We start from the raw sequence: 26,487 nt of genomic DNA on the forward strand, positions 1-26,487 counted from the left end.
GAGGCTCACACAGGGAGAGCATATGACTATATTTCGTGTGCTTCCTTTGTCTGTGTATGAGAGAAGCAGCCTGTTGTAGATGCTGCACAGATAGAGACACACAAATTATTTATTCCTGATCTGTTAAGCTTATCATATATTGTTCCTGTTTGTTCCTGAATAAAGAAGCTCCGTTGTCACATGCTTTGAGAGTATCCTGAATAATCCACTGGCAACAGTCTTACATCCGAACCCCCTACAAAGCAGGATTTGGGCATAAGCGCCCATTGGCCACAGACTATAATGGTTCTGAAAAAGAGAATGTGCGTTCCATTTTCGTGCATGTACGCCTACTGGAGGCGGACACCAAAATGCAGTCTACTATGTCTGGGTGTCCACCTCTAGTAGCTGTACACGCCCAAACATGATGCACAACTGAGCGCACGTTTGCTCTGTCAGCAACGCCATAGTCTATGGCCCCAGTCGGCGCATACTCCCGAATCCCATTACAAAGGCAATAAGTCCTACTGCCCCACACAATACACTTACTGCCTTCCGGACACAAATAGGTCACATGCACAAACTACCACTTAGTCTTCACAAAGATGTTTAAGTTCATTATGGCAACAAGGCAAAATTATCAATGTTTCAGGCTTTAAGAGACTCTAAAATTGTCTCTTCAGAGAGGCTCTGAAAAGGCAATTTACTTATTTCCCATTTTATCCCCAGGGGTGGTTTGCATGTTAATGACCAATTTTTTACAATTCTGACCACTGTCCCTTTATGAGGTCACAACTTTGAAACGCTTCAACGGATCTCAGTGATTCTGAGAATGATTTTTCGTGACATATTGCAGTTGATAGTGGTAAAAATTTGCGTTTATTTGTGAAATAAAAACAGAATTTGGCAAAAATGTAGAAAATTTTGAAATTTTCCAGCTTTGAATTTTCATGCCCTTAAATCACAGATATGTCACACAAAATAGTTAATAAATAGTATTTCTCACATGCCTACTTTACATCAGCACAATTTTGGAACCAAACTTTTTTCTTTGTTAGGAACTTATAAAAGTTGACCAGCAGCGATTTTTCTTTTTTCCAGCAATATTTACAAAACTATTTTTTATGGACCACATCACATTTGGAGTCACTTTGAGGGGGCTATATGATAGAAGATACCCAAAAGTGACACCATTCTAAAAACTGCACCCCTCAAGGAGCTCAAAACCACATTCAATAAGTTTGATAACCCTTTAGGTGCTTCACAGAAATTTTTTGAAAAAAATAAAAATCACTTGTTTTTCACAAAAAAATTACTTCAGATCCAATTTTTTTATTTTGACATGGGTAACAGTAAAAAATGGACCCCAAAATATGTGTAATTTCTTTAATTGTGTAATTTCTCCTGAGCATGCTGATACCCATATGAGGGAGAAAACCACCATTTTGGCGCAAGTCAGAGCTTGGAAGGGAAGGAGTGCCATTTGACTTTTTGAATGCAAAATTTGCTGGAACAATTGGCAGAGGCCATGTTGCCTTTGTGGAGAGTCCCTGATGTACCTAAACAATGAAAATCCCCCACAAGTGACACCATTTTGAAACTAGACCCCTCAGGGAACTGATATAGATGTGTGGTGAGCACATTGAACCCTCAGGTGCTTCACAGAAAATTATAACGTTCAGCAGTAAAAATAAAAGGTTAGCAGGAGAAATTGCACCATACAATTTTTTGTGCAATTTCTCCTAAGCAGGCAGTTACCCATTATGAGGCAAAAAACTACTGTTTGGACACACGGCAGGGCTCGGCAGGGGAGGAGCGTCATTTGACTTTTTGAATGTAAAATTTCCTGGAGTCATTAGCGGACATCATATCCCATTTGGAGAGCCCCTGATGTACCTAAACAGAGAAAATCCCCCACAAGTGATGCCATTTTGGAAACTAGACCCCTCAAGGAATGTGTTTTGATGCTTGGTGAGGACCTTGAACTCCCAGATGCTTCACAAAAGTTGATAACATTGACCCATGAAAATAATAAAATCTCATTTTCATCACAAAAGATATTTTAGCCCCAAATTTTGAATTTTCATAAGGGTAACAGGAGAAATTGCACCATACAAATTGTAGTGCAATGTCTCCTGAGTACCCCATATGTACGCCGATACCCCTTACGTGTGGGAATACTACAGTGCTATGCAAATTAATTGGGACAAAGCATTTTTTTAAGTAAAATCATAAGTTGGTTACCAGTCAGTGATTCAAACCAGTTTTAACTGCTTTGAACAGGCACTCACACCAGTTCAAAGTACAGTGGGGAAAAAAAGTATTTAGTCAGTCAGCAATAGTGCAAGTTCCACCACTTAAAAAGATGAGAGGCGTCTGTAATTTACATCATAGTTAGACCTCAACTATGGGAGACAAACTGAGAAAAAAAAATCCAGAAAATCACATTGTCTGTTTTTTTTTCATTATATTTGCATATTATGGTGGAAAATAAGTATTTGGCCAGAAACAAAATTTCATCTTAATACTTTGTGATATACCCTTTGTTGGCAATGACAGCGGTCAAACGTTTTCTGTAAGTCTTCACAAGGTTGCCACACACTGTTGTTGGTATGTTGGCCCATTCCTCCATGCAGATCTCCTCTAGAGCAGTGATGTTTTTGGCTTTTCGCTTGGCAACATGGACTTTCAACTCCCTCCAAAGGTTTTCTATAGGGTTGAGATCTGGAGACTGGCTAGGCCACTCCAAGACCTTGAAATGCTTCTTACGAAGCCACTCCTTCGTTGCCCTGGCGGTGTGCTTTGGATCATTGTCATGTTGAAAGACCCAGCCACGTTTCATCTTCAATGCCCTTGCTGATGGAAGGAGGTTTGCACTCAAAATCTCACGATACATGGCCCCATTCATTCTTTCATGTACCCGGATCAGTCGTCCTGGCCCCTTTGCAGAGAAACAGCCCCAAAGCATGATGTTTCCACCACCATGCTTTACAGTAGGTATGGTGTTTGATGGATGCAACTCAGTATTCTTTTTCCTCCAAACACGACAAGTTGTGTTTCTACCAAACAGTTCCAGTTTGGTTTCATCAGACCATAGGACATTCTCCCAAAACTCCTCTGGATCATCCAAATGCTCTCTAGCAAACTTCAGACGGGCCCGGACATGTACAGGCTTAAGCAGTGGGACACGTCTGGCACTGCAGGATCTGAGTCCATGGTGGCGTAGTGTGTTACTTATGGTAGGCCTTGTTACATTGGTCCCAGCTCTCTGCAGTTCATTCACTAGGTCCCCCTGCGTGGTTCTGGGATTTTTGCTCACCGTTCTTGTGATCATTCTGACCCCACGGGGTGGGATTTTGCGTGGAGCACCAGATCGAGGGAGATTATCAGTGGTCTTGTATGTCTTCCATTTTCTAATTATTGCTCCCACAGTTGATTTCTTCACTCCAAGCTGGTTGGCTATTGCAGATTCAGTCTTCCCAGCCTCGTGCAGGGCTACAATTTTGTTTCTGGTGTCCTTTGACAGCTCTTTGGTCTTCACCATAGTGGAGTTTGGAGTCAGACTGTTTGAGGGTGTGCACAGGTGTCTTTTTATACTGATAACAAGTTTAAACAGGTGCCATTACTACAGGTAATGAGTGGAGGAAAGAGGAGACTCTTAAAGAAGAAGTTACAGGTCTGTGAGAGCCAGAAATCTTGATTGCTTGTTTCTGACCAAATACTTATTTTCCACCATAATATGCAAATAAAATGAAAAAAAAACAGACAATGTGATTTTCTGGATTTTTTTTTCTCAGATTGTCTCCCATAGTTGAGGTCTACCTATGATGTAAATTACAGACGCCTCTCATCTTTTTAAGTGGTGGAACTTGCACTATTGCTGACTGACTAAATACTTTTTTTCCCCACTGTAGTTAAAACTGGTTTGAATCACTGACTGGTAACAAACTTACAATTTTACTTAAAATAATGCTTTTTCCCAATTAATTTGCACAGCACTGTACTTCTGAGGCATAGTGCAAAGCTCAGAAGTAAAGAGGTGCCATATTGGAGTTCAGATTTTATTGGAATGGTTTGAAGGTGCTTTGTTGCATTGGCAGAGCCCCTGAGGTGCCAGAACAACAAAAAAACCCTATATACAGTGGGGAAAAAAGTATTTAGTCAGCCACCAATTGTGCAAGTTCTCCCACGTAAAAAGATGAGAGAGGCCTGTTATTGACATCATAGGTAGACCACAACTATGAGAGTCAAAATGAGAAAACAAATCCAGAAAATCACCTTGTCTGATTTGTCAAGATTTATTTTGCAAATCATGGTGGAAAATAAGTATTTAGTCATTAACAAAAGTTCATCTCAATATTTTGTTATATATCCTTTGTTGACAATGACAGAGGTCAAACATTTTCTGTAAGTCTTCACAAGGTTGTCATACACTGTTGGTGGTATGTTGGCCCATTCCTCCATGCAGATCTCCTCTAGATCAGTTATGTTTTGGGCCTGTTGCTGGGCAACACGGACTTTCAAATCCCTCCAAAGGTTTTCTATGGGGTTGAGATCTGGAGACTGGCTAGGCCACTCCAGGACCTTCATATGCTTCTTATGAAGCCACTCCTTTGTTGCCCTGGCAGTGTGCTTGGGAGCATTATCATGCTGAAAGACCCATCCACATGTCATCTTCAATGACCTTGCTGATGGAAGGAGGTTTGCACTCAAAATCTCACAATACATGGCCCCATTCATTCTTTCATGTACACGAATCAGTCATCCTGGTCCCTTTGCAGAGAAACAGCCTCAAAGCATGATGTTGCCATCCCCATGCTTCACAGTAGGTTTGGTGTTCTTTGGATGCAACTCAGCATTCTGTCTCCTCCAAACACGACAAATTTTGTTTCTACCACACAGTTCTACTTTAGTTTCATCAGACCTTAGGTTATTCTCCCAATACTCTTCTGGATAATCCAAATTCTATCTAGCAAACTTCAGACAGGCCTGGACATGTACTGGCTTAAGCAGGGGGACACGTCTGACACTGCAGGATCTGAGTTCCTGGCTGCGTAGTGTGTTACTGATGGAAGCCTTTGTTACTGTGGTCCCAGCTGCAAGTCATTCACTAGGTCCCCCCATGTGGTTCTGGGATTTTTGCTCACTGTTCTTGTGATCATTTTGACCCCATGGGGTGAGATCTTGTGTGGAGCCCCAGATCGTGTTCAGAATAACCTGATCTATCAAGTTATAAAAAGAATAAAATCCAATCGGTAAACAGCGTAGCAAAAAAAAATTCAAAACTCCAGAATTTCATTTTTTGGTAGCCGCAGCTTTGCATTAAAATGCAATAATAGGTGATTAATACATTGTATCTACATCAAAATGGTATCATTAAAAATGCCAGCTCATTACACACAAAATAAGCCCTCACCCAGCCCCAGATCATGAAAACTGGAGAGGCTACGGGTCTCGGAAAATGACGCAATTTTTATTTCAACAAAATTTGGATTTTTTTTCATCATTTAATCAGAAAAGAACCTAGACAGGTTTAGTGTCTATGGACTCGTAGTGACCTGGAGAATCATAATGGCAGACCAGTTTTAGCATTTGGTGAACATGGTTAAAAAAAAGTTGTTGAATTGCACTTTTTAAGCAATTTCACCGCACTTGGAATTTTTTTTCCGCTTTCTAGAGCACGATATGGTGAAACCAATGGTGTCGTTCAAAAGTACAACTTGTCCCACAAAAATCAAGCCCTCAGATGGCCATATGAAGCAGGGGAGCAAACAGAAACTCATAAATGAAAATGGGCTGCGGCGTGAAGGGGTTAATCCAACCTGTTCAGGTTCAGCACAATTCATCATTTTAAGTGCATGAATTTTTGATCTAACTCACCTTTCTAACTTTCTATTAAATGTTTTTTTATTGTAATTGCATTTGAGATTAATTTTTCCTGTAGCGAGACCCCAGAGAATAATATACAGATGTAAAAAAATATGTGGTCCTCCACGCCTCTCCTTTTCACCATTTAACCATCGCACATATCCTCTTTGGCCTGATTCACTCTGGCCAGGGCTTCCTGCTCAACCAGGTCTCTGACATCACTGCACTGCAATAAGTTTTCTACGGTTACCATATCTATGTAGTAAGCTTAGTTCTGGACTCTACAGTATATTTGTAATATACTGTTATTGTTTCTACATAATGTTACTTACAAATAGAAAAACAGTGAATTACTTTACAGATAGCATGGTCTGAGACAAAGAGGGTATATGTATCTCTGCACTCACAGTCATAGAGGGGAGGCTTTCAATGAGTAGTAGCACCTTCCACTGGACTGATCTCCATACAAACACCAGTGATTTCAATTAACCCCTTAAGGACCAAGCCACTTTGTAGCTTAATGACCAGGCCTTAATTTTGAAGTCTGACCACTGTCAATTTATGTGGTAATAACTCTGGAACACTTCAACGGATCCCGCTGATTCTGAGTTAGTTTTTTCGTGTCATATTGTACTTTATGATAGTGGTAAAATTTCTTCAAAATTTCTTGTGTTTATTTGTGAAAAAATGTAAATTTGGCAAAAAATTTGAAAATTTTACAATTTTAAAACTTTCAATTTTTATGGCCCTAAATCAGAGCCTTATGTCACACAAAATCGTTAATAAATAACATTTTCACGTCTACTTTACATCAGTACAATTTTTGAAACATATTTTTTTTCTTAGGAAGTTATCAGGGTTAAAACTTGACCAGCAATTTCTCATTTTTCCAACAAAATTTACAAAACCAATTTTTTTAGGGACCACCTCACATTTGAAGTCATTTTGAGGGGTCTATATGGCAGAGAATACCCAAAAGTGTCACCATTCTAAAAACTGCACCCCTCAAGGTGTTGAAAACCACATTCAAAAAGTTTATTAACCCTTTTAGGTGCTTCACAAAAATGGAAGGAAAAAATTAACATTTACAGTAACTTTTTTTCACAAAAATTTTACTTCGGACACAATTATTTAAATTTTGTTAAGGGTATCAGGAGAATACTCAGGATATTTGTTGTGCAATTTCTCCTGAGTACACTGATATGCTATGTGTAGAGGAAGATCACTCTTTAGGCACACAGCAGGGCTCGAAAGGGAAGGAGCACCATTTGAGGCTTTGAATGTAAAATTGGCAGGAATCGAGAGCGGATGCCATGTCGGGTTTGGAGAGCCCCTGATGTACCTAAACAGTGGAAACCCCCATTAGTGATCCATTTTAGAAACTAGATCCCCCAAGGAACCTATCTAGATGTGTGGTGAGCACTTTGAACCCCCAAGTGCTTCACAGAAGTTAATAACGTAGAGCTCTGAAAATAAAAAAATCATATTTTTTCCACAAAAATGATCTTTTTTTCCTCCAATTTTTTATTTTCCAAAGGGTAACAGATTGGACCCCAAAAGTTGTTGAGCAATCTGTCCTGAGAATGCTGAAACCCTATATATGGGGGTAAACCACTGTTTGGGCGCATGGCAGAGCTCAGAATCGAAGGAGCGCCGTTTGACTTTTTCAACGCAAAATTGGCTGGAATTGAGATTGGACGCCATGTAGCATTTGGAGAATCCCTGATGTACCTAAACAGTGGAAACCCCCCATAAGTGACCCCATTTTGGAAACTAGACCCACCAAGGAACTTAACTAGATGTGTGGTGAACACTTTAAACCCCCAAGTGCTTCACAAAAGTTTATAACATAGAGCTGTGAAAATCCAAAATCATATTTTTTTCCACAAAAATGAACTTTTTTCCCCAAACTTTTTATTTTCCCAAGTGTAATAGGGAAAATTGGACCCCAAAAGTTGTTGTGCAATTTGTCCCGAGTATGCTGATAACCCATATATAGGGTTAAACCACTGTTTGGGTGCATGGCAGAGCTCGGAAGGGAAGGAGCGCCATTTGATCTCCTGCGCGATCATACTGTGATCGGTCAGTCAGATTGACTGACCGATCACAGCGATCTTGGTGCGGGGACCGAAAGCATGGGTCCCTGCACCTCTTCCCGTGCCTCTCAGTTGTCACAGACAGCTGTTGGCACTGAGCTGTAACTGCGTTTAAATGCATGACGGGCATAGTCCATCCTGTTGCGGGAACTGACACCCAGCCATGATGGGCTATGCCCGTCATTGGACGTTAAGGGATTAATAAGGTACAGTATAAGTTTTACTAAAACTTCTCTCATAATAAAATATATCTATCTGATTGTCTTCTCGACTGTCAAAACTTCCTGCCTGCAGAGCAGGGACCATTTTCAATATGATAGGTTCCCTTTAAGTTTTTAGGCACTGATACTTGTTCTCATCCACTTTATTACAACAACATTGCTATTTGCCAAAGCAGCTAATGGGTATGTCTCTATGTCTATGTGAGCAGTCTTCACTGTGTTCACATTTCAGATATTGTTTCATGAGAAACCATTGATGTTGGATGAAAACATTGAGCTGTACAGTGGCATGTAAAAGTTTGGGCATCCCTGGTCAAAATTACTGCTATTGGGAAAGGTTAAGCAGGTTGAAGATTAAATGATCTCTAAAAGGTCTAATGTTCAAGATGACACATTTCCTTTGTATTTTAGGCAAAAAAAATTGTTATTTTCTACATTTTAAAAACTGCAAAAAGGAAAATGGGTTGAAGCAAAAGCTTGGGCACCCTACATGGTTAGTACCTAGTAGCCCCCCTTTTGCAACTATCACAGCTTGTAAACACTTTTTGCAGCCAGCCAAGAGTTTTTCAATTCTTGTTTGAGGGATTTTCATCCATTTTTCCTTGGATAATTCTTTCAGTTCAGTGAGTTTCCTGGGTTGTCTTTCATCCTCTGCTATTTTGAGGTCTAGCTAAAGATTTTCAATGATGTTCAGATCAGGGGACTGTGAGGGCCATTGTAAAACCTTCAGCTTGCGCCTTTTGAGGTTGTCTATTGTGTATTTTGACGTGTGCTTAGGATCATTATCCATTTGTAGAAGCAATCCTCTGTTGACCTTCATCTTTTCACAGATGGTGTTTTGTTTGCATCAAGAATTTGTTGAAATTTCATTGAATCCATCCTTCGCTCTACCTAAGAAATTTTCCTCGTGCCAAAGGATGCAACACAAAGCATGATTGATCTACCACCATGCTTAATAGTTAGCAAGATGTTCTTTTCCTGAAATTCCTTGCCATTTTTTTGTCCACATATACCTTTGATAATTGTGGCTAAACACTTCTATTTTAACCTTATCAGTCCACAGGACTTGTTTCCAAAATGCATAAGGCTTGCATAAATGTATTTTTTGCATACTTCTGATGCTGAATTTTATGGTCATGAGTCTGATGCAGAAGTTTTCTTCTGATGACTCTTCCATCAAGGCTCTAGCACCGGCATCTCTGTCCTCTGCCTTCCATTCCGACTAACTGCCGTGATCCTGCACTTCTTCCCTCCTCTCCTGCTGATGATGTCTAGGATATGCTCACAATGCACAGATTCCTGGGCACTGTGCTAAGGGCGTGCACTCCCTTCTTCTTAAAGGGGCAGTGTGTGCACCATCCTAAAGTGTCCCCAGCCAATAGCTGGGAGGAAAGTACTACTTAAGGCACCTCCACCTGCATGCAGGTACCTGTGCAAAGTTGTAGTTTGTTTCTAAGACACTTGCTAGTTTTCAGGTCCCAGTGCTCGTATCCCAGTATACCTGTCCTATATGTCAGCCTGCATGCCTGCCTATCAGCCGTAACCACCTGTCTGCCTATCAACCGTGCCCACCTGTCCGTCTATCAGCCATGTAAGCCTGCCTGTCTGCATATCAGCTGTACCCGCCTAAATCCTCCTGCCAGGATACCATTAGTACCTGTCAGCACCTGCCCGCCTGTGTGTCCATCATGCCAGTCACTTTACCAGCCGGTACTTGCTAAATCTACCATTCCTGACCGTTTCTGCCTCTTGTCCCTTGGGGGTCAGCTGCCATCTACTCGAGGTCAGTCCTGGTGTAGCTCCTGGTTCGGTCGCCCTCGTCCCTCCTTAGATCGTGGTACCGCCATTTCGAGCTGAGGAAAGGACAACTTGAAAATGCTTTGCTGTCTTCCTATAGCCTTCTCCTGCTTTGTGGGGTTCCACCATTTTCATTTTCAGAGTGCTAGACAGCTGCTTAGACAACCCCATGGCTGCTGTTTTTTGGCACAAGGTGTGACCAACTTTTCACTATTGAGGTTGCCTATTCAGCATCAGCAGTAAAAAGATATAAAGTTTAAAATAATAAAAAAAAAAAAAAAATGGTGTTATTCTCTCCTTCTGGCGTCCCATGCAGCATTCCTGATCCACACGATGCTCGTGGCAAGTCCCGTTCCCAGAAATGCCTTGCAACAATGACCTTTGATGAAGTAGCGGTCTTGCGAGACAGCTACGGAATCGCAAGACCGCAACTTCATCAAAGGTCATTGTCGTAAGGCATCACTGGGAACGGGATTTGGCGGGAGCATCACTGAGGCCTGGAGATGCTGTATTTTAATTTACAGGGATATGGTACCCAGGGCCTGGAGGACAGTCTCCTCTCCTCCAGACCCTGGGTACCATCCACACATTTTCTGCTTACTTTGCGCATGGTGGGCATAGCCACATGCGGAAAGTAAGCGGAATAATGCATTCCTATGTGTGCGGAATTCCCGCGATTCCACACAAAGAATGAGCCTGCTGCGTATTTTTCCGCAATGCGATTTTGCCATGGAAAAATGCGCAGCATTAGCACAGCATGTGCGGAATGCCATTGAATACAATGACTTGCTTATTTAATGCGTTTTCGAGGCGAAAAAACGCGGCAAAAATGCATAAAATCCGCTGGAATTCCAGACGTGTGCACACAGCCTAAATACACGGCTCAGCAGACAGTATCACACAGGATAGGATTAGATACACGGCTCAGTAGTCAGTATCACACAGGATAGGATTAGATACACGGCTCAGCAGACTGTATCACACATGATAGGATTAGATACACAGCTCAGAAAACAGTATCACACAGTACAGGATTAGATACACGGCTCAGCAGTCAGTATCACACAGGATAGGATCAGATACACAGCTCAGCAGACTGTATCACATATGATATGATTAGATACACAGCTCAGCAGACAGTAACACACAGGACAGGATTAGATACACGGCTCAGCAGACAGTAACACACAGGATAGGATTAGATACACAGCTCAGGAGACAGTATCCCACAGGATAGGGTTAGATACACAGCTCAGCAAACAGTATCACACAGAACAGGATTAGATACACAGCTAAGCAGGCAGTATCACACAGGACAGAATTAGATACAGAGCACGGCAGATGGTATCACACAGGATAGGATTAGATACACAGCTCAGCAACAGGATATGCCAAAGGAGAGGACGTTTTCATTCCAAGAATTCCACTCATTCCCTTTGATTTGCCTTTTGATTTTAAACGCCTCCAGTTTCCACTTCGACTGGCATTTGCAATGTCCATTAACAAGGCTCAGGGACAGTCCTTGAAAGTAGTAGGGATTGATTTGCAATCTCCATGCTTTTCTCATGGTCAACTTTACGTGATCTGTTCAAGAGTTGGAACTGCCAAAAATCTGTTCATCTTTGCATCGAAAGGAAAAAATAAAGATGTTGTTTATCAAAAGGCTCTTGAATGAGTTGAAAATAATATACTATCAATACTTGGGTAATCGTTTAGTTAATTTGTGTTGCAAATCTGTAGTGTTGAACATATGATGTGAAATGCTTTTATGTGCAATATAATCATTATAATTTATTATAACTAACCACAGTTAGTCGCTATGCCCGGGCAATGCCAGGCTCTTCAGTTAGTATGTATACATATATATATATATATATATATATATATATATACACGGATACATATAGCCTAAAATACAAAGGAAATGTGTAATCTCTAACTTTAGGCCTTTAGGGATAATTTAATATTCAACTTGCTTGACTTTTCACAATAACAGTTGTTTTGACCAGGGGTGCCCAATCTTTTACATGCTACAACAGATGTGAAAAAATAAGGCAATTTTGGCAAGTGCCTATGAAGGCTTGGAACTGTTTCAGAAGCATTTCCTAAGGAAAAACGTGGGGGCCGATTTATTAAGACTTGCGTCTTTAATTCTTTCATTAAAGTAATGTAACTTTTGTTAAATTTGAAGGCCGGGCACCACTACACGCTGTCCCGACAATGCCTCATCCACTTTAGTGGAGCTGGCCATAACTGGCACAATAGCGCACAAAGTTGCAAAACTTTTGCACAACTTTTCATTCCGTGCCAAAGAACAATTTGATAAATTGACCTCTTTATGTTTCAAGTCAAGTTCTCAGTGTTTTGAGTTTGGCATATTACTATATGATCAGTGTATTTTTTCCACTAGTAGTGCGCAATAAGCTGAAGTATAGTTTTCTATTATTTTATAGTTTTATAAAAAAAATGGCTTCTGTGCTTTTAAGACTTTGATGACCATTTTTGCATGCACAAGTATCCTCTGGCCTTAGTCTTATAGGACGCTCTCTTGTAATTGGACATCAGTGTTGTGAATACATGATCAGGACAGTGCTTTATCCACTACATGCTAAGAACTTGAATTTACTGAATTTATTATGATTTTATGTGACTTGTTTCGTTGAATGCTTTGACAAATGCCTGCCATACAAATCAATAACACTTTTCTTTTTCTGACCATGTTTCCCAACATAGATTACATGAAAGATACATGGCTTTTCCAGAAAATACAAGTTGTATAAAGCAAACAGATGAAAATACCAAATTTCCCGACATAATAGAATTAAATGTTGGCGGACAAGTCTATATAACACATTACCTTACTTTAGTTACCATTCCTGGATCACGCCTATGGGAGATGTTCTCACAGAAGACTGTCCAGGCCTTAGCCAGAGATAGCAAAGGTCGCTTCTTCTTGGATCGTGACGGATTCCTTTTCCGATATGTGTTAGACTATTTGAGAGACCAACAATTGGTTCTTCCTGATCATTTTCCTGAAAAAATGCGACTTCAGAGAGAAGCTGAATACTTTAAACTTCCAGAGTTAGTAAAAATCCTTGTACAAAAAGTCAATAGCCAGAACTCTATTAGCAATAAAACATTTCAAAATGGTTCTGAAGAACAGTCGCCTAATGCTGAAGTTACCAGGAATCTGGCATTTGTTAATGAACATGCATTAATTGCAGGGAATCAGTCAACACTTCCAGATCTGGAGCGGTCTGGTTTTATCACCATTGGCTATTGTGGCTCCTATACATTGGGTCACACAGATTCCAAATTCAGAGGAGTGGCAAGAGTTATGGTTTGTGGTAAGACCTCCCTGGCTAAGGAAGTTTTTGGTGAAATGCTCAATGATTCAGATCTACCTCTTGAAAGATATACCTCAAGGTATTACCTGAAATGTGACTTTTTGGAACAAGTATTTGACAGACTGGCGGATTCTGGGTTTCATATGGTGGCCTGTAACTCAACTGGAACATGTACCTCTGCTCATGATCAAGCAGATGACAAGATGTGGACTTCTTATAATGAATACATTTTCTACCGTGAGTGATCCAACGAAATGAGAAAAAAAAACGTTACCTTCTACCTTTCCTTCCTTGTTCCCCATTTACCAAATAGAAGAAACCTTTTATAAGCTCTACCATTGTCCAAAACTCAACCATTGTCCAAAACTCAACCAAATCTTCTCATGTAGATGTACATACTCCTCAGTGTTCCTGATATAGATGTAGATTTATACAGAAAAAAATGGTCCTAAACTAATCATCTTATCATGCCTCTCCTTCCTCCTGTTCACACTTCCCTATACTGTTTTTAATTGTTTATTTAAAATGTTTGGTTTAAAGAAAAAGAGCAACAGTCAAAGGTGAACATTAAAGGGGTTCTAACATGAACAAAGTTAATTTTAGTCCACATTTTAATGAATAGGTCTTGGAATAATAATAATTTCCACAATTGGATGTGATAAATAAAATGTTCCTGTGCTGAGATAATCTTGTAAATGTGCTGTACTGTGGAATGGCTGTGTCTGACCGCACAGGGACATGATCTGATCATACCACAGCTCCTGGGCAGAGGAGGACACAAGAGAGTATACAGAAAGGAGAGCATGGGATCACAGCTGATTCTTTCTGTGAGGTAAACATTCCTTAAAAACAGGGAGGGAAATGTTTTACCACACAGAAATGTTTTACCTCACAGTACAGCAGGGGCACATTTATAGGAATAATGTTCTTGTCCTCTCCTGTCTGTCTCTCCTTTGTTTCCCTCCTGCCTAGGAGATGTGATATGATCAGACCATGTTCTTGTACGGTCAGACACAGCCATTACACAGTACAGAAGGGGCACATTAATAGGAATAATGTTCCTGTGCTGTCCTGTCTGTATTATCTCTTACGTTCTCCCCTGCCCAGGAGCTGTGGTATGATCAGACCATGTCCCTGTACGGTCAGACACGACCATTACACAGTACAGCATGGGTACACTTATAGGAATAATGTTCCTGTGCTGTCCTGTCTGTATACTCTCTTTTGCTTCTCCCCTGCCAGGAGCTGTGGTAAGATCAGACCATGTCCCTGTGCGGTCAGACACGACCATCACACAGTACAGCATGGGTACACTTATAGGAATAATGTTCCTGTGCTGTCCTGTCTGTATACTCTCTTTTGCTTCTCCCCTGCCAGGAGCTGTGGTAAGATCAGACCATGTCCCTGTGCGGTCAGACACGACCATCACACAGTACAGCATGGGTACACTTATAGGAATAATGTTCCTGTGCTGTCCTGTCTGTATACTCTCTTTTGCTTCTCCCCTGCCCAGGAGCTGTAGTAAGATCAGACCATGTCCCTGTACGGTCAGACACGACCATTACACAGTGCAGCATGGGCACATTTATAGGAATAATGTTCCTGTGCTGTCTTATCTGTATTCTCTCTCATTGCTTCTGCCCCGCCCAGGAGATGTTGTACGATCAGACCATGTTCCTGTGCGGTCAGACACGGCCATTACACAGTACAGCAGGGGCACATTTATAGGAATAATGTTCCTTGTCTGTCCTGTCTGTATACTCTCTTGTGTCCTCCTCTGCCCAGGAGATGGGGTATGATCAAACCATGTCCCTGTACGGTCAGACACGACCATTACACAGTACAGCAGGGGCACATTTATAAGACCTCCACACAGGAACATTTTATTTATCACATCCAATTGTGGAAATTATCATTATTCCAAGATCTATTGATTGAAATGTACTTTGTTCATGGGAAAACCCCTTTTAGGGCTCATTCACAAGTAGCTTTTTTGCCTCGTTTTTTTTTCAGTGCAGAAAGAACGCAGTGTTTTATATTAGCAGCAAGATAAATGAGATTTCTAAAATCTCATTCACACAGTGTCTTTTTTCCTTATGTTTTTTTTTGTTGCTGCAGCACTTTTTTTTTAAAGCTGCAGCTTGTAAATTTTTTTCAGAGCTTTTGCTTTTTTACCTATTCTATTGGTGGCATAAAAATATGCACCAAAAGCCAGCATAAAAAATGCATAAATTGCTTCATGTATGCAACATTTTTCCTTCCAAGTCTCTGCATTTTCCATGCAAGAAAGCGCAGCAAAAAAGCTCTGTGTGAACATACTCCAATGCTATTATTTTCACTATGGCATTTTAACAGTTCTTACCCTTAATACTCAGCTCAGGTAGAATATTAGATTATGATTTTTTTAATATTATTTCATGATATATGACATGAAATGTTGTAGTGGGTTCATTGTAGATCTTTTAATAATGCCCTGCATATTTCTATTTGTTTGGGTTTATCACATATTTATGTGAAAAGTTATTATAAAGTGTGCCCAAAAGTCATCCGAAAACAATACTTATTATTATTTTGATGACACAGGATATTTGATACAATTTTTCAGATCTGGCATGTGTCACTTTATAGAGCGATACCTTTGGTTTTCTTTTTATATCACAGTGGTTCCGAGATTGATCTTTTCGTGACCCGTTGTATTTTAGATTTAGGCTATGTGCCCACGTTAGCGTTTTTAAATGTTCAGGAAACTCATCCCCTTCACAGAAAACGCGCATTTTTTTTCTGCGCGTTTCTTGCGCATTTTTTTGCACAAAAGACACGCGTTTTTGACGTGTTTTTTACGTGCGTTTTCTGGGAACATTGGAAAAGGCTAAAAACGCTCAGCAATGCGGAAATTAATGAGCATGCTGCGTTTTTAGCCACTAAGCGATTCCTGAGCGTTTAAAAATGCATGCATTGGCACAAAAAGCCAAAAACGCATGCAATTTAATGTGAAGCTTCTTTTAAGCGTTTCTGCAGCGTCTGAGCCGGCACAAATGCTGCGGAAACGCTTAAAAAAATGCAACGTGGGCACATAGTCTTATACTTAATATGTTTTGACCTTATCAACAAAAGCCCTGAAAGTTACAACAAGGTTTTAAAAACTTATTTTTTTTATTTTTAAAAATTGTTATTTTTTCAATTTTTTTATATTTATTTGTTTTAGAATAAAAAAATAATGATTTTGTATTTCTTTATATTACACCTGTCAGTTTTACACTAGATGTTGTTGTTGCTATTGATAGAGGGTTAAATGGACATAGTCAGTGCTAGCACCAATGGTGGTCATTGCAGCAGGGTGCCAGTTGTATGTTACAGCTGATACCCGCTCTTGATAATTTGGGCTGTACTTTAGAAGAGAAAAAGCGAGGCAAGCGCACATAGAGTGACATTGGAGCGCCCACCAGGGCCGTGGGGTACTTGGCACCAGGCCGGACAGTTCTTAACCCCTTTCTGACATCTGACGTACTATCCTGTCCACGGTGCCCGGGCCCGTATGACTGTGGACAGGATAGTACGTCAAGAACTTTAATGCGTCGCGATGATCGCATTAAAATTCCGACGCCATCTTACCTTAGGGAAGATGGTGTTGGCATCTTGGGCTCCAATCCCGCCCCCCTGGCCTCCAGACGGCTGTAATTGGCTATTCAATTCTGAACAGCCAATCACAGCCTTTCTCATTGTTCCAGCCAATCAGATTGGCTGAAACAATGATGTCCCAGGCTAGGATCGGAGTACCGATGCACTCAATCCTAGGGCCAGTGCCTGGCAATACCAGGCACCGGCTAAAAGCCCCCGGATTGGCGCGATCGCCGATCGAATCGATTGCATCAATCGCAGGGCACAGTAGCGGTATACCGCCACTGTGCCCTGCCAGTACCGGCCCTGATTGGTGCTGTAATAGCACCGATCCTAGGCTGGAGCCTAGGACAGGCCCAACAGGGTCTGCAGGAGGTCGTTGGCGCGATCGATGTCATCGTCGATCACGCCAATCACAGGGCACAGCTGCGGTCATGCTGTGATTGCTCTGTGCCCTGCTGGTGACCTGGCCATGACATGCCTAGGAATCGGAGCTGTGAGTTCCGATCCTAGGGCCTGCAGGGATTGGTGGGATCGATGTAATCATTCAATCCCACCAATGACAGGTCACAGCAGTGGTGTGACCGCTCTGTGACCTGTCTCTGACCTGCAGGTGACCTGTATGTCTGTTCTGCAGGGGTCCTCACACTAGCTGAGGATTCCCTACAGAGCGATCATACTGCTGGATCTCCTGCTGGATCTCCTGCTGTGCTGGGTATTGGGTGGTGCCACAGCAGCTTGTACACCACAATCCCTGCGGAAGAAAGAAATACTACAAACTGTAAGTGTTACGTGATCCCTGATCCATCTTCATCCCCCCTCTTTTTAGCACCTCTTTTTACCCCTCCACCCCTCTTTGCACACATTTTCCATTTTTTTCACCCCCCCCTTTGCGCCACATGACTGAAACCCTAAACTGATCCCTGCCCAATCTCTTTTCATCCACCCCAGTCCCCCCATTCCCCTTCCCCTCTTTTTACACCCCTCCACCCCCCTCTGCGCGGCCGCCGAGCGTTGATTGGTGACGTAGTTCACTGATCAACACTCGTGCTCGCTTTTTTTTCTCAGCTCCCTTAGCGCCAACTCCGCACATCCCCCAGCCGCCAAACTTTGATAAGTGACGCAGTTCACTTATCAGAGTTTGTACCTGCCGTTTTCCTTTTTTTTTACACCCCCTTGTGCCACCCCCATGCTCACATACAGCTGCCGCCGAACTTTATAAGTGAAACATTTTCTAACTGGTCTCCTGTAGACGCAGTTGAAATGGTGCAGTTTTGGTGCCTGGTCCTTCATATGGGGATCCTGAAGAAGCCAGAACTTCAGCAATATTGGAGTGTTATATAACTCTCCAGTGTACCGAATGGTCATGGCCCGGACACGTTTTGAGGCCATCCACAAATTCCTGCATTATACTGATAATGCACAGTGTCCCGCATGAGATGACCCCAACTGTTCAAAGTTCGGCCGGTCATCGAATGCTTCAACAAAAAGTTTGCTGAAGTGTACATGCCTCAAAGGGACTTCTGCGTAGATGAGTCCTTGGTTCATTTCAAGGGAAGGCTGCGATTTCGTCAATACCTGCCCAGTAAGCCAGGTACGGAATCAAACTCTATAAGCTGTGTGAGATTACCTCAGGGTACACCCACAGGTTTAGAGTTTACGAAGGGAAGGACACCAGAATTGAACCCCCTTAGTGTCCCCCTTTCCTGGGAGTGCGTGGGAAAATTGTGTGGGATTTGGTGCACCCACTGCTGGATAAATGTTATCACCTCTACACTGATAACTTTTATACCAGCGTCCCACTCTACAAATCCCTCTCTGTGCGAGGTACTGCAGACTGCGGTACTTTCCGCAAAAATCAGAGAGGCCTCCCGAAGATGCTACTTGGGCAGATGCTCAGAAAAGGTGAGAGCAGAGCCCAATGTAGCGACAACCTGCTGGTGGTCATATACAAGGACAAGAGGGATGTCCTTCTCTTGACCATCATAAACGGTGATGACAGTGCCCTCTGCACTGTACGGGGTACCTCTACACAGGTCAGCAAACCTGACTATGTACTGGGGTACAATAAAAGCATGGGTGGCGTTGTTCTCTCCGATCAACTCCTCCAACCGTACAATGTTTTGAGGAAGGCCGAGGTGTGGTATAAAAAGCTGTCAATGCAGATCATCCAAATGTCAATTGGGTGACCCCCAGGGCAAGTAGGGTTCTTACTCGGTACTGGGCCGATGTCTTAAAGGGACTTGTCGCGGTAGCAGTTACCCTCTCTGTGGCCCTGGGTGTCCATGTAAACTAAGTGGAAATAAAGTTTATGTGTAGATAAGTTCCTGACGCCACCTGTGGTATCTGGTCAGAGGTGACCAGCTCTGCAGTGCAGATCCTCTGGGACAGATGGTGGGATGCAGCAGAGGTGTAATAGCTCTCCACAGGCTGAGCTGTAGTCCCAGGGCAGTTGTGGTAGATGTTGAGGTAGATGGTATAGTGTTTAGGCACAGAGATGTAGCAGTGCTGAGTAGGTGATGCAGGAAGAAGGCAGAGACACAGCTGAATGCAGTTCCAAAGCTTTACTCATGTTTCTGGCATACACAGGTGCTTGGGGAAGTTCATATACAAAGGTCACTCCTGGTGACACAAAAAGGTCATGGCCGACGCAGTCATGCACTGTCAGGTTATGTCCTGCTACTGGTGTCTGAGTAGCTTGAGTGCACTTGCTGACTGGCTGGGCTGCACTTTCAGTGCTTGCGGCTGCTGCCAGGTCCTCAGATGTTAATTCCCTTGACAAGGGGATGCACTTTTGGACATTTAATGCATACCACCCTTTTTCATCTATGTAGTGGGTGTAAGTGACCTGATCTCCCAGGTGCAAATCTCTATAGGCATGGCCCTCTAATAGGTGGGATTCAACATCCCGCTGGGTAACAAAGATATCATTTATCATACCCAGCTCCTTAATAAAACCCCATCCCTTTTCCTGATGAAAGACAATCGCCACCCCTTGCTGCAGTGGACTCTGATCGGTGTGTTTGGCCTTACGGGCCCGGGCCTTAGCCTCCAGATTACACCTTTCAAAGGCCTCCTTCTGGGCCCTGCTTTTCTCTCTTTCCTTTTCTTCTCTCTGCTGGCAATATTTCCTCCATGTAATGGTGGGGATCTCCTCCTGAAGCGCTATCATGTTCGCCCCCTGCGGTCCCCTCTGAAATACCACCTGCTAGGCTTAAACCTTCTGAGGTCCACTGATTGGTATGAGTGGGATAGCCATCCTGTCCAGGTCACTGGCTTCCTGATGCCAGTAGAGCGGTCTGTATACCCGTCTGGGTGTTGGTGTTAGTGGGGGCATTAAAGATCCCACGGGGGTGTCTTTGGACGTGGGATCTGCATCATTACCCGCTGTCGGAGTCAGACCCGCACCGCTTACCTCCACTCCTTGGGTGCTGAGTCCTCTCCCCTTCCCCGGGTGGAAGATGTTGCTGGTGGCCGCCCGGTCAGTTTCTCCAGGAAGCCCTCGGTCCACCCTGTCACAGCCGTCAGCTGTGCCTTTAGAAGCTGACAGGTGAGCGCCTCCACCAGGAGGTCTGGGTCTATTATAGGCAACTTGAACGGGTTAGTTGAATCGCAGCTGGGGAAGTTCTCACGCTCCAGCCCACACTCCGGTGCTTGTTCTCCTCCTTCTGCCACGTTGCTTCCCGGGTCGCTGGCTGTCGGTGGGTCCGGGTCATCACCGCTCTCCGGGGTGTCTTCTGGGTATTTTGCTGCCATGCCTGCAGCTACACACTCCATGTGCTTCCTTTACTCCACTGACCCCTTCCGGGGGCGGGCATTCCTCCTTTCTCTATTCCCACCATAGCAATGCAGGAGGCGGGTCTTCCTTGCTGATGGACATTACATAGTCATGTTGGCAGTGGGCGGGCATGGTCTTTTCATTTCACTCCGAGGACTCGCCCACCACAGCTCACCCTTCTCTGCTCGCGCCTATTCTGTGATGCAGCTATGGCGGTTATTTTGAAAGTTCAATCGCGCGCATCCTGTGGCGCAGTTAAGGCGGTGTTTTGATAGCCCATTGAAATCTCTGGCACACAATGTGATAAAGTCTCTGGCACACAATGTAATAAAGTCTCTTGCACACAGTACCCGGCTAGGCCGGGCTCCGCATCCTGTTCGTGATGCCAGTTGGAGCGCCCCACAGGGCCGTGGGGTACTTCGCACTGGGCCGGATGTTCTTAAAGGGGAATGTCACGGCAGCTGTGACCCGGTCCGTTGCCCAGTAAAATTAATAAATGTTGATGATAGAGTAGTTTGTAGAGGATATAGTTGCTGCCCTAACACCATCCTCTGGGATGGTGTTAGGGCAGCAAAAATGGTTAAGCTCTCCATGGGTAGAGCTGTGTCCCAGGGCAGTTAGGATGTTAAAAGTGATGATAGTAGCTGTTGTGGTGAGTGCGGTGCAGGACAGGTGAGACGTGAATGACTCAGATGACACAGCAGGGTGAAGTTTCCAATACTTTACTCACAGTTCACTTGTGCACAGAATCCCGCTTAGTGCCATATCCTCCAGGTGAGGGATCCAGCAAACTCCCAGATAGATTGGGATACACCTTTCCAGGACTCCCTTCTGTGTGCTTCCCTCCTGGCCATCTCACTGCACTGGTTTCCGCTCTCCTGCCCAGCACCTTCACAAACAGCGTCCCCAAGCCAGCAGCTGTGGACCTTATCGGACGACATCCTCTGAGTCCCCTTGCTCCTATATAGCTGCCTTTTTGGTGAATGAATGTGGTTGTGGCTTAGGTACGTACAGCTATCCCAGCCTCCGGCTTGCTAGCTGAGTCTTATAGTCCTCCACTAGTCTTAGGGGCCAGCTCCTCCACTGCGACCTTGTCCCTCCACTTCTGGATATGGGCCCCACGGGTGGCCTCCGCATTTCCCGTGCCCCAAGGACCCCTTCTGTCCTCCCGGGAGCTTCCTTCAGGCTCCCCTCACAACTCTCTCTCCAGCTCTTCCTACTGCACCCCTTCTCCTTCTCTGTCTCCTCACATTCTCACTAATTCTCCTCAGACTCTGTCAGCCCTCACTCCTTCTCTCACTCCCCTCTGACTGACTGACTCTTTCCAGAACAATCTTCTTACCTCAGCACTAACTCCTCCCACCATCTGTCACTCCCTTAAGCACTGCCCCTTCTCTACCTTCCCCACTCATTCACCAACACCTTTTCCTAGCCAGCCTGGGATGAAACCATCCTCCCTAAGGGTATACCCAGATGCCCTGACTGAACTGATGTGTGTTGGGTGCGAGTGTTAGAGTCCTGGGTAGTGCTCCCTCCTTACCTGAGAGTGGGATACCACACCTCTGGATGAGGTGCAGAACCTCTGTGGTGACTGGACCCTCAGGGGCGCCACAATACAGTATAGGGTAGAGGAAGACAAGCGGAGGTGAGGGGTGCTCACGTGAGCAAGTTGTGTGTGTCATAACCCCACTGTTAGGGCTGTATCTAGCAGGTGGATTGGTACTGGCGTCTCTGCCTAGTGCTGGGTCATACTACACTCCCCTCCCACTGACAACCCCATTGTATGCCCATAGAGTATAAAGCCCACAGATAGAAGGAAGTCTTCATTTCAAATGTATTGAGGAGAAAAAGCCGATGGCTTTCAGTCATAGAGGCACGGCCGGTGCAGCTTCAGTACACAGTGAGCAGCGGCTGTAACCGCACCCCAGCACTGACTGACGGCTGGCTAAGCACTGATGAGCATTCTGTCAGTCAGTGCCGGGGTTTGGTTACAGATGCTGCTCACTATATACTGAACTGAGACTGAAGCTGTGCCTCCAAGACTGAAAGCTGGAGGCTCCTGGAAGGAATAAAGGTAATTTCCTAAGGATAGAAGGGCTTTTAGTGTGGCGCCCCTGAGGGTTCAGTCACCACAGAGGTACTGCACCTCCTCCTGAGGTGTGGTACCCCACCATTCAGGTAAGGTGGAGACACCTGACCACACTCCAACACCTGCATCCCACACAACACAGTAGTGTAGCAAAGCACCCTTTGGTGGCTCTCTGCATGGAACACGAAGCGTGTTGGGAGGCGGGTGGAGTTTAGTCTGCACTAAAAGAGCGGGATGAGGATAGGATATAGTCAGTTTGTCACAGGAGTCTGACGAGGTCAGTCTGTGAAAGGAGATCCCCGGAGAGGGATGGATGAAGGAAGTGCTGGAGCCGACCTCAGTGACCTGGGTCCGCTGGCACAGGAAAGGAACTTTGATAGAAAGCCTGACTCTCCATAAGAAGGAAAGGATTAGTACAGAATGTGTGGAGAAGAAGAGAACAAAGGATTAGGGTTAGAGGAGAACCCTTCTCAAGTTCTGAGCGCAAGGCCGGGGTCAGGTCCCTGAGGTTGTATGGATACTAATGGTCCTGCAGCAGACACCGGAGGAATAGAAGTTGTCACCATTTTATTCCCACACAAGACTTGGGGGCACAACAGCATCGATAGTGAGCCGGGACTAAGTAGTAAGGAGTCCCCGAAGCAGGCTACAGCTGTCTGCCGTACAAGTAGAGTTCATAGGAACATCTGACAGGAGGAACTCCAGTGTAACTCAGTACTGTGAGTACTTCACTTAAAGCACTAAGAGGGAGACGTTCAGAAAAGGCACATAAGTTGGGGGAGTGTTGGAAAGGAGTACTTCATCTTGCCTGGAAGTTGACTGAGCTCCTGACCTGGAGGACACGGGACGGATGCGGGCACCTGTATGCTCAACAGACTGTGAGTAAAGCTTTGGAACTACAGGCCCTGGTGTCCTCCACTTATTCCTGCGTCAACCTGCCCAGCACTGCTACATCCCCTGCGCCCGACACTACACCATCTAAGTGTCACTTCACCTACTCTGCCCTCGGAGTAAAGCCCTGCCTGTGGAGGGCTATAACATCACTGCTGCACCACACCATCTGTCCCAGAGGATCTGTCTGCAGCGTCGGCTTAGCACCTTCATTGCCGAACACCACAGGTGGCATCACGACTCATTCATTCTAATCATCAAAAGCACACGGAACATTCCCCTTTTTACAATGGGCGCCCATCTCCTATTGAAGCTCATCGGGCCCGGTACCGAGTACCCCACGGGCCTGGGAGGGTGACCCATTAGCACGGTGGCTGCACAGCTTTAGAACACTATGAACCTGCTGGTTAATCCCATATCTGCAGATTAATAACATTTGGGGACATGACTGGCTCCCTATAAGTTCCCACAATGAGTTTTTGGTGCATATTTTTGCAGCACAAGAAACGCAGTGTCTTACAGTTCTAGTGATGTAGATGGAATGTGTAGAGATCTCCTGCCTTTGTGCTTGTTTTATGCAGCATAAACGGACCTACGATGCGATTCTTCAAATCATGTCAATCCCGCTAAGCTTTGTGTGTGGATTCTTCCCATAGACTTGCATTAGATGCAGAAAATCTGCAGGATAAAAACGCTACTGCAGTAAAAATGTGATGAAATCCACACATGACTGTATCAATGCGGTTCTGTCAAAGTCAAATACCAGGAAGTATCAAAAACAAATCAACTTTATTTAAAGAGGCTGTCCACAACAATTTGTAGCGGGAAGATCGATATAAACCTTGGAAATAAGACTTTCTTCAAATACTTTGAGTTTCAAAATGTCCCTGTGAGCGGTGCTATCGCTGACCGCTCATCCCCATCCCATGACGCCCGGCTGTAGCTGCCTCTGATTTCCGGGGATATCATGTCTACTTCTGGAATTGGAAGCTGACACGACATCACCAAGGCGGGACCCAGTCTCCCTGAGTGACTGGGCTGTGGGAAGAGCTCTATGTGCACATGAGAGCGGAGCGTAGTCCAGTGGGTCCAGCTTAAAAGGAATCTGTGAGTAGGATCAGCGTCAACCCTCCTAAGCCATCTTTATGGGCCGCAGGTCACAGGAAGCTTAATACAATCACACCTTGATATCTGCGATTTGATGTCTTATTCCAGAGAAATCCACATTTTTCTTATATGTAAATAGCTGTTTAAATCTCTGGGCCAGACATAGATATCCTTGAATATCCTCTAGCAGAAATTATTATAAATGACAGGGGGCATCACCAGTGTGAGACATGTAATGACTGTCAGTCTGCTCTCAAATCTGCTATCTCATGAATTAGTTCTATCTTATGTCAAGTTCCCACGAAGAGTAAATGCTGCATATTTACAGCCTATGTACATCCAAACACATGCCTGCTGTCATAACTGTATAATTGCACCCACATAGCCCTGAAAACTGTTTTAGAGCTCCCATATAGCTCTGCAAACTGTCTAATGACCTCCAAACTGTATAATGGCCACCACATAGTCCTGCAAACAGTGTAACATCTCTCCATTGATTTCTAAAAAAACCCAAAACACTCAACTTTCTTTGTTCCCCAGCGATGTAAAGGTTTCATCGCGCTCATTGCGTTGAGACATCAGAACTTAGATGCCGAAGGAGAATGATTGAGGACGAAGCGGACGGCTTTCTCTTCCATCCAGGATGCTGATACAGTTGAGAGTGCAATGCCAAACACGTGGGGGCCTAGGGCTGGCACTGGGTCCTCAGACTAATGGGCCCATAGCAGCCACGTGTCTGCCGCTATTAGCGGTATCCCACTGCTCGCTGTCTATTGACATGTGTGTTTTATTGTGATTATTTTCTTACAGGCCTCTATGAGAGCCTGAAAAACTCATGTAAAAACACAGTTGCATGTATAAGTGCAGAAAGCAAGCATCTCTGTACTACAAAATACATTAAAAATACCAGTCATTCGAATCTGCTTCAGAAACACATAAAAAAAGGGAAATGCAGAAAAAATGCTGAAAAATGCAACGAGAGCCGAGCAGATTGCTGTTGCTTATTTTGATGTGGACATTAAAAATGTAGCAGGAGAAAAGCAACATTTATGCTAGGAGGGAATATGACCTTGGAGTGATACTGCTTTCTAAATTATGGGCTATTATTATTGACTAGATGGAGGCCCAATGCTATCGCATCGGGAGAGTGGTAATGTCTCGATGGGGGCAGGCTTTGCAGCGTTGAGAATCTCTCCCCCCATGTGCTCACCCACCTATCTACGCTCTCTTTCCCCATGTGCTGACTTCTCCCGTCTGTGCTCTCTTCTTTGACCTGTCTACCCCATGTGCTATCCCCCTTGTCTGCTGTCTCTCTCCTTCCTGTGCTGTGTTCTCCCCTCATGTGCAGTCCCGTTTGAGCTGTGTCCCCCCTGTGCTCTGTCTCTCTCACCCCTATGTCTGATTGCGTACAGACCATACCACAGCTCCTGGGCAGGGGAGGAAGCAAAAGACAATACTAACATTACAGCAGGAGATCGCAGAGGATACATTTTGTGAGGTAAAATATTGTTTAAAAACAGTCAGTGAAATATTTACCTCACAAAATGAATCCTCTGTGATCCCCTGCTGTAATGTCAGTATTATCTGTTGTGAGTTCATTTTCCCCTTCACCATTGAGGTCTGATGAACTCCCTCTTCTGGTGAAGGAAGGTGGTGAGGCTGATTACAAAGCACCTGAGCAGAATGATGATGACTG

General features: G+C 44.1%; 1 protein-coding gene across 1 annotated transcript; it reads left to right on the forward strand.

Moving 5' to 3' along the window:
• The first annotated feature begins 12,710 nt into the window (after positions 1 to 12,710).
• On the forward strand, positions 12,711 to 13,917 carry LOC141087503 (BTB/POZ domain-containing protein KCTD12-like). The gene has a single exon (XM_073573043.1). It carries the CDS (start codon positions 12,711 to 12,713, stop codon positions 13,551 to 13,553), a length of 843 nt encoding a protein of 280 aa, XP_073429144.1. The 3' UTR covers positions 13,554 to 13,917.
• Positions 13,918 to 26,487: the final 12,570 nt, after the last annotated feature.

The sequence above is a fragment of the Dendrobates tinctorius genome, unplaced genomic scaffold (assembly GCF_039654945.1).
Source record: "Dendrobates tinctorius isolate UK_male_01 unplaced genomic scaffold, ASM3965494v1 ptg000034l, whole genome shotgun sequence".
Taxonomy (NCBI): domain Eukaryota; kingdom Metazoa; phylum Chordata; class Amphibia; order Anura; family Dendrobatidae; genus Dendrobates; species Dendrobates tinctorius.

Excerpts from the sequence above, each read along its gene's own strand:
- LOC141087503 (XM_073573043.1), top strand. The coding sequence starts at position 12,711 with ATGGCTTTTCCAGAAAATACAAGTTGTATAAAGCAAACAGATGAAAAT.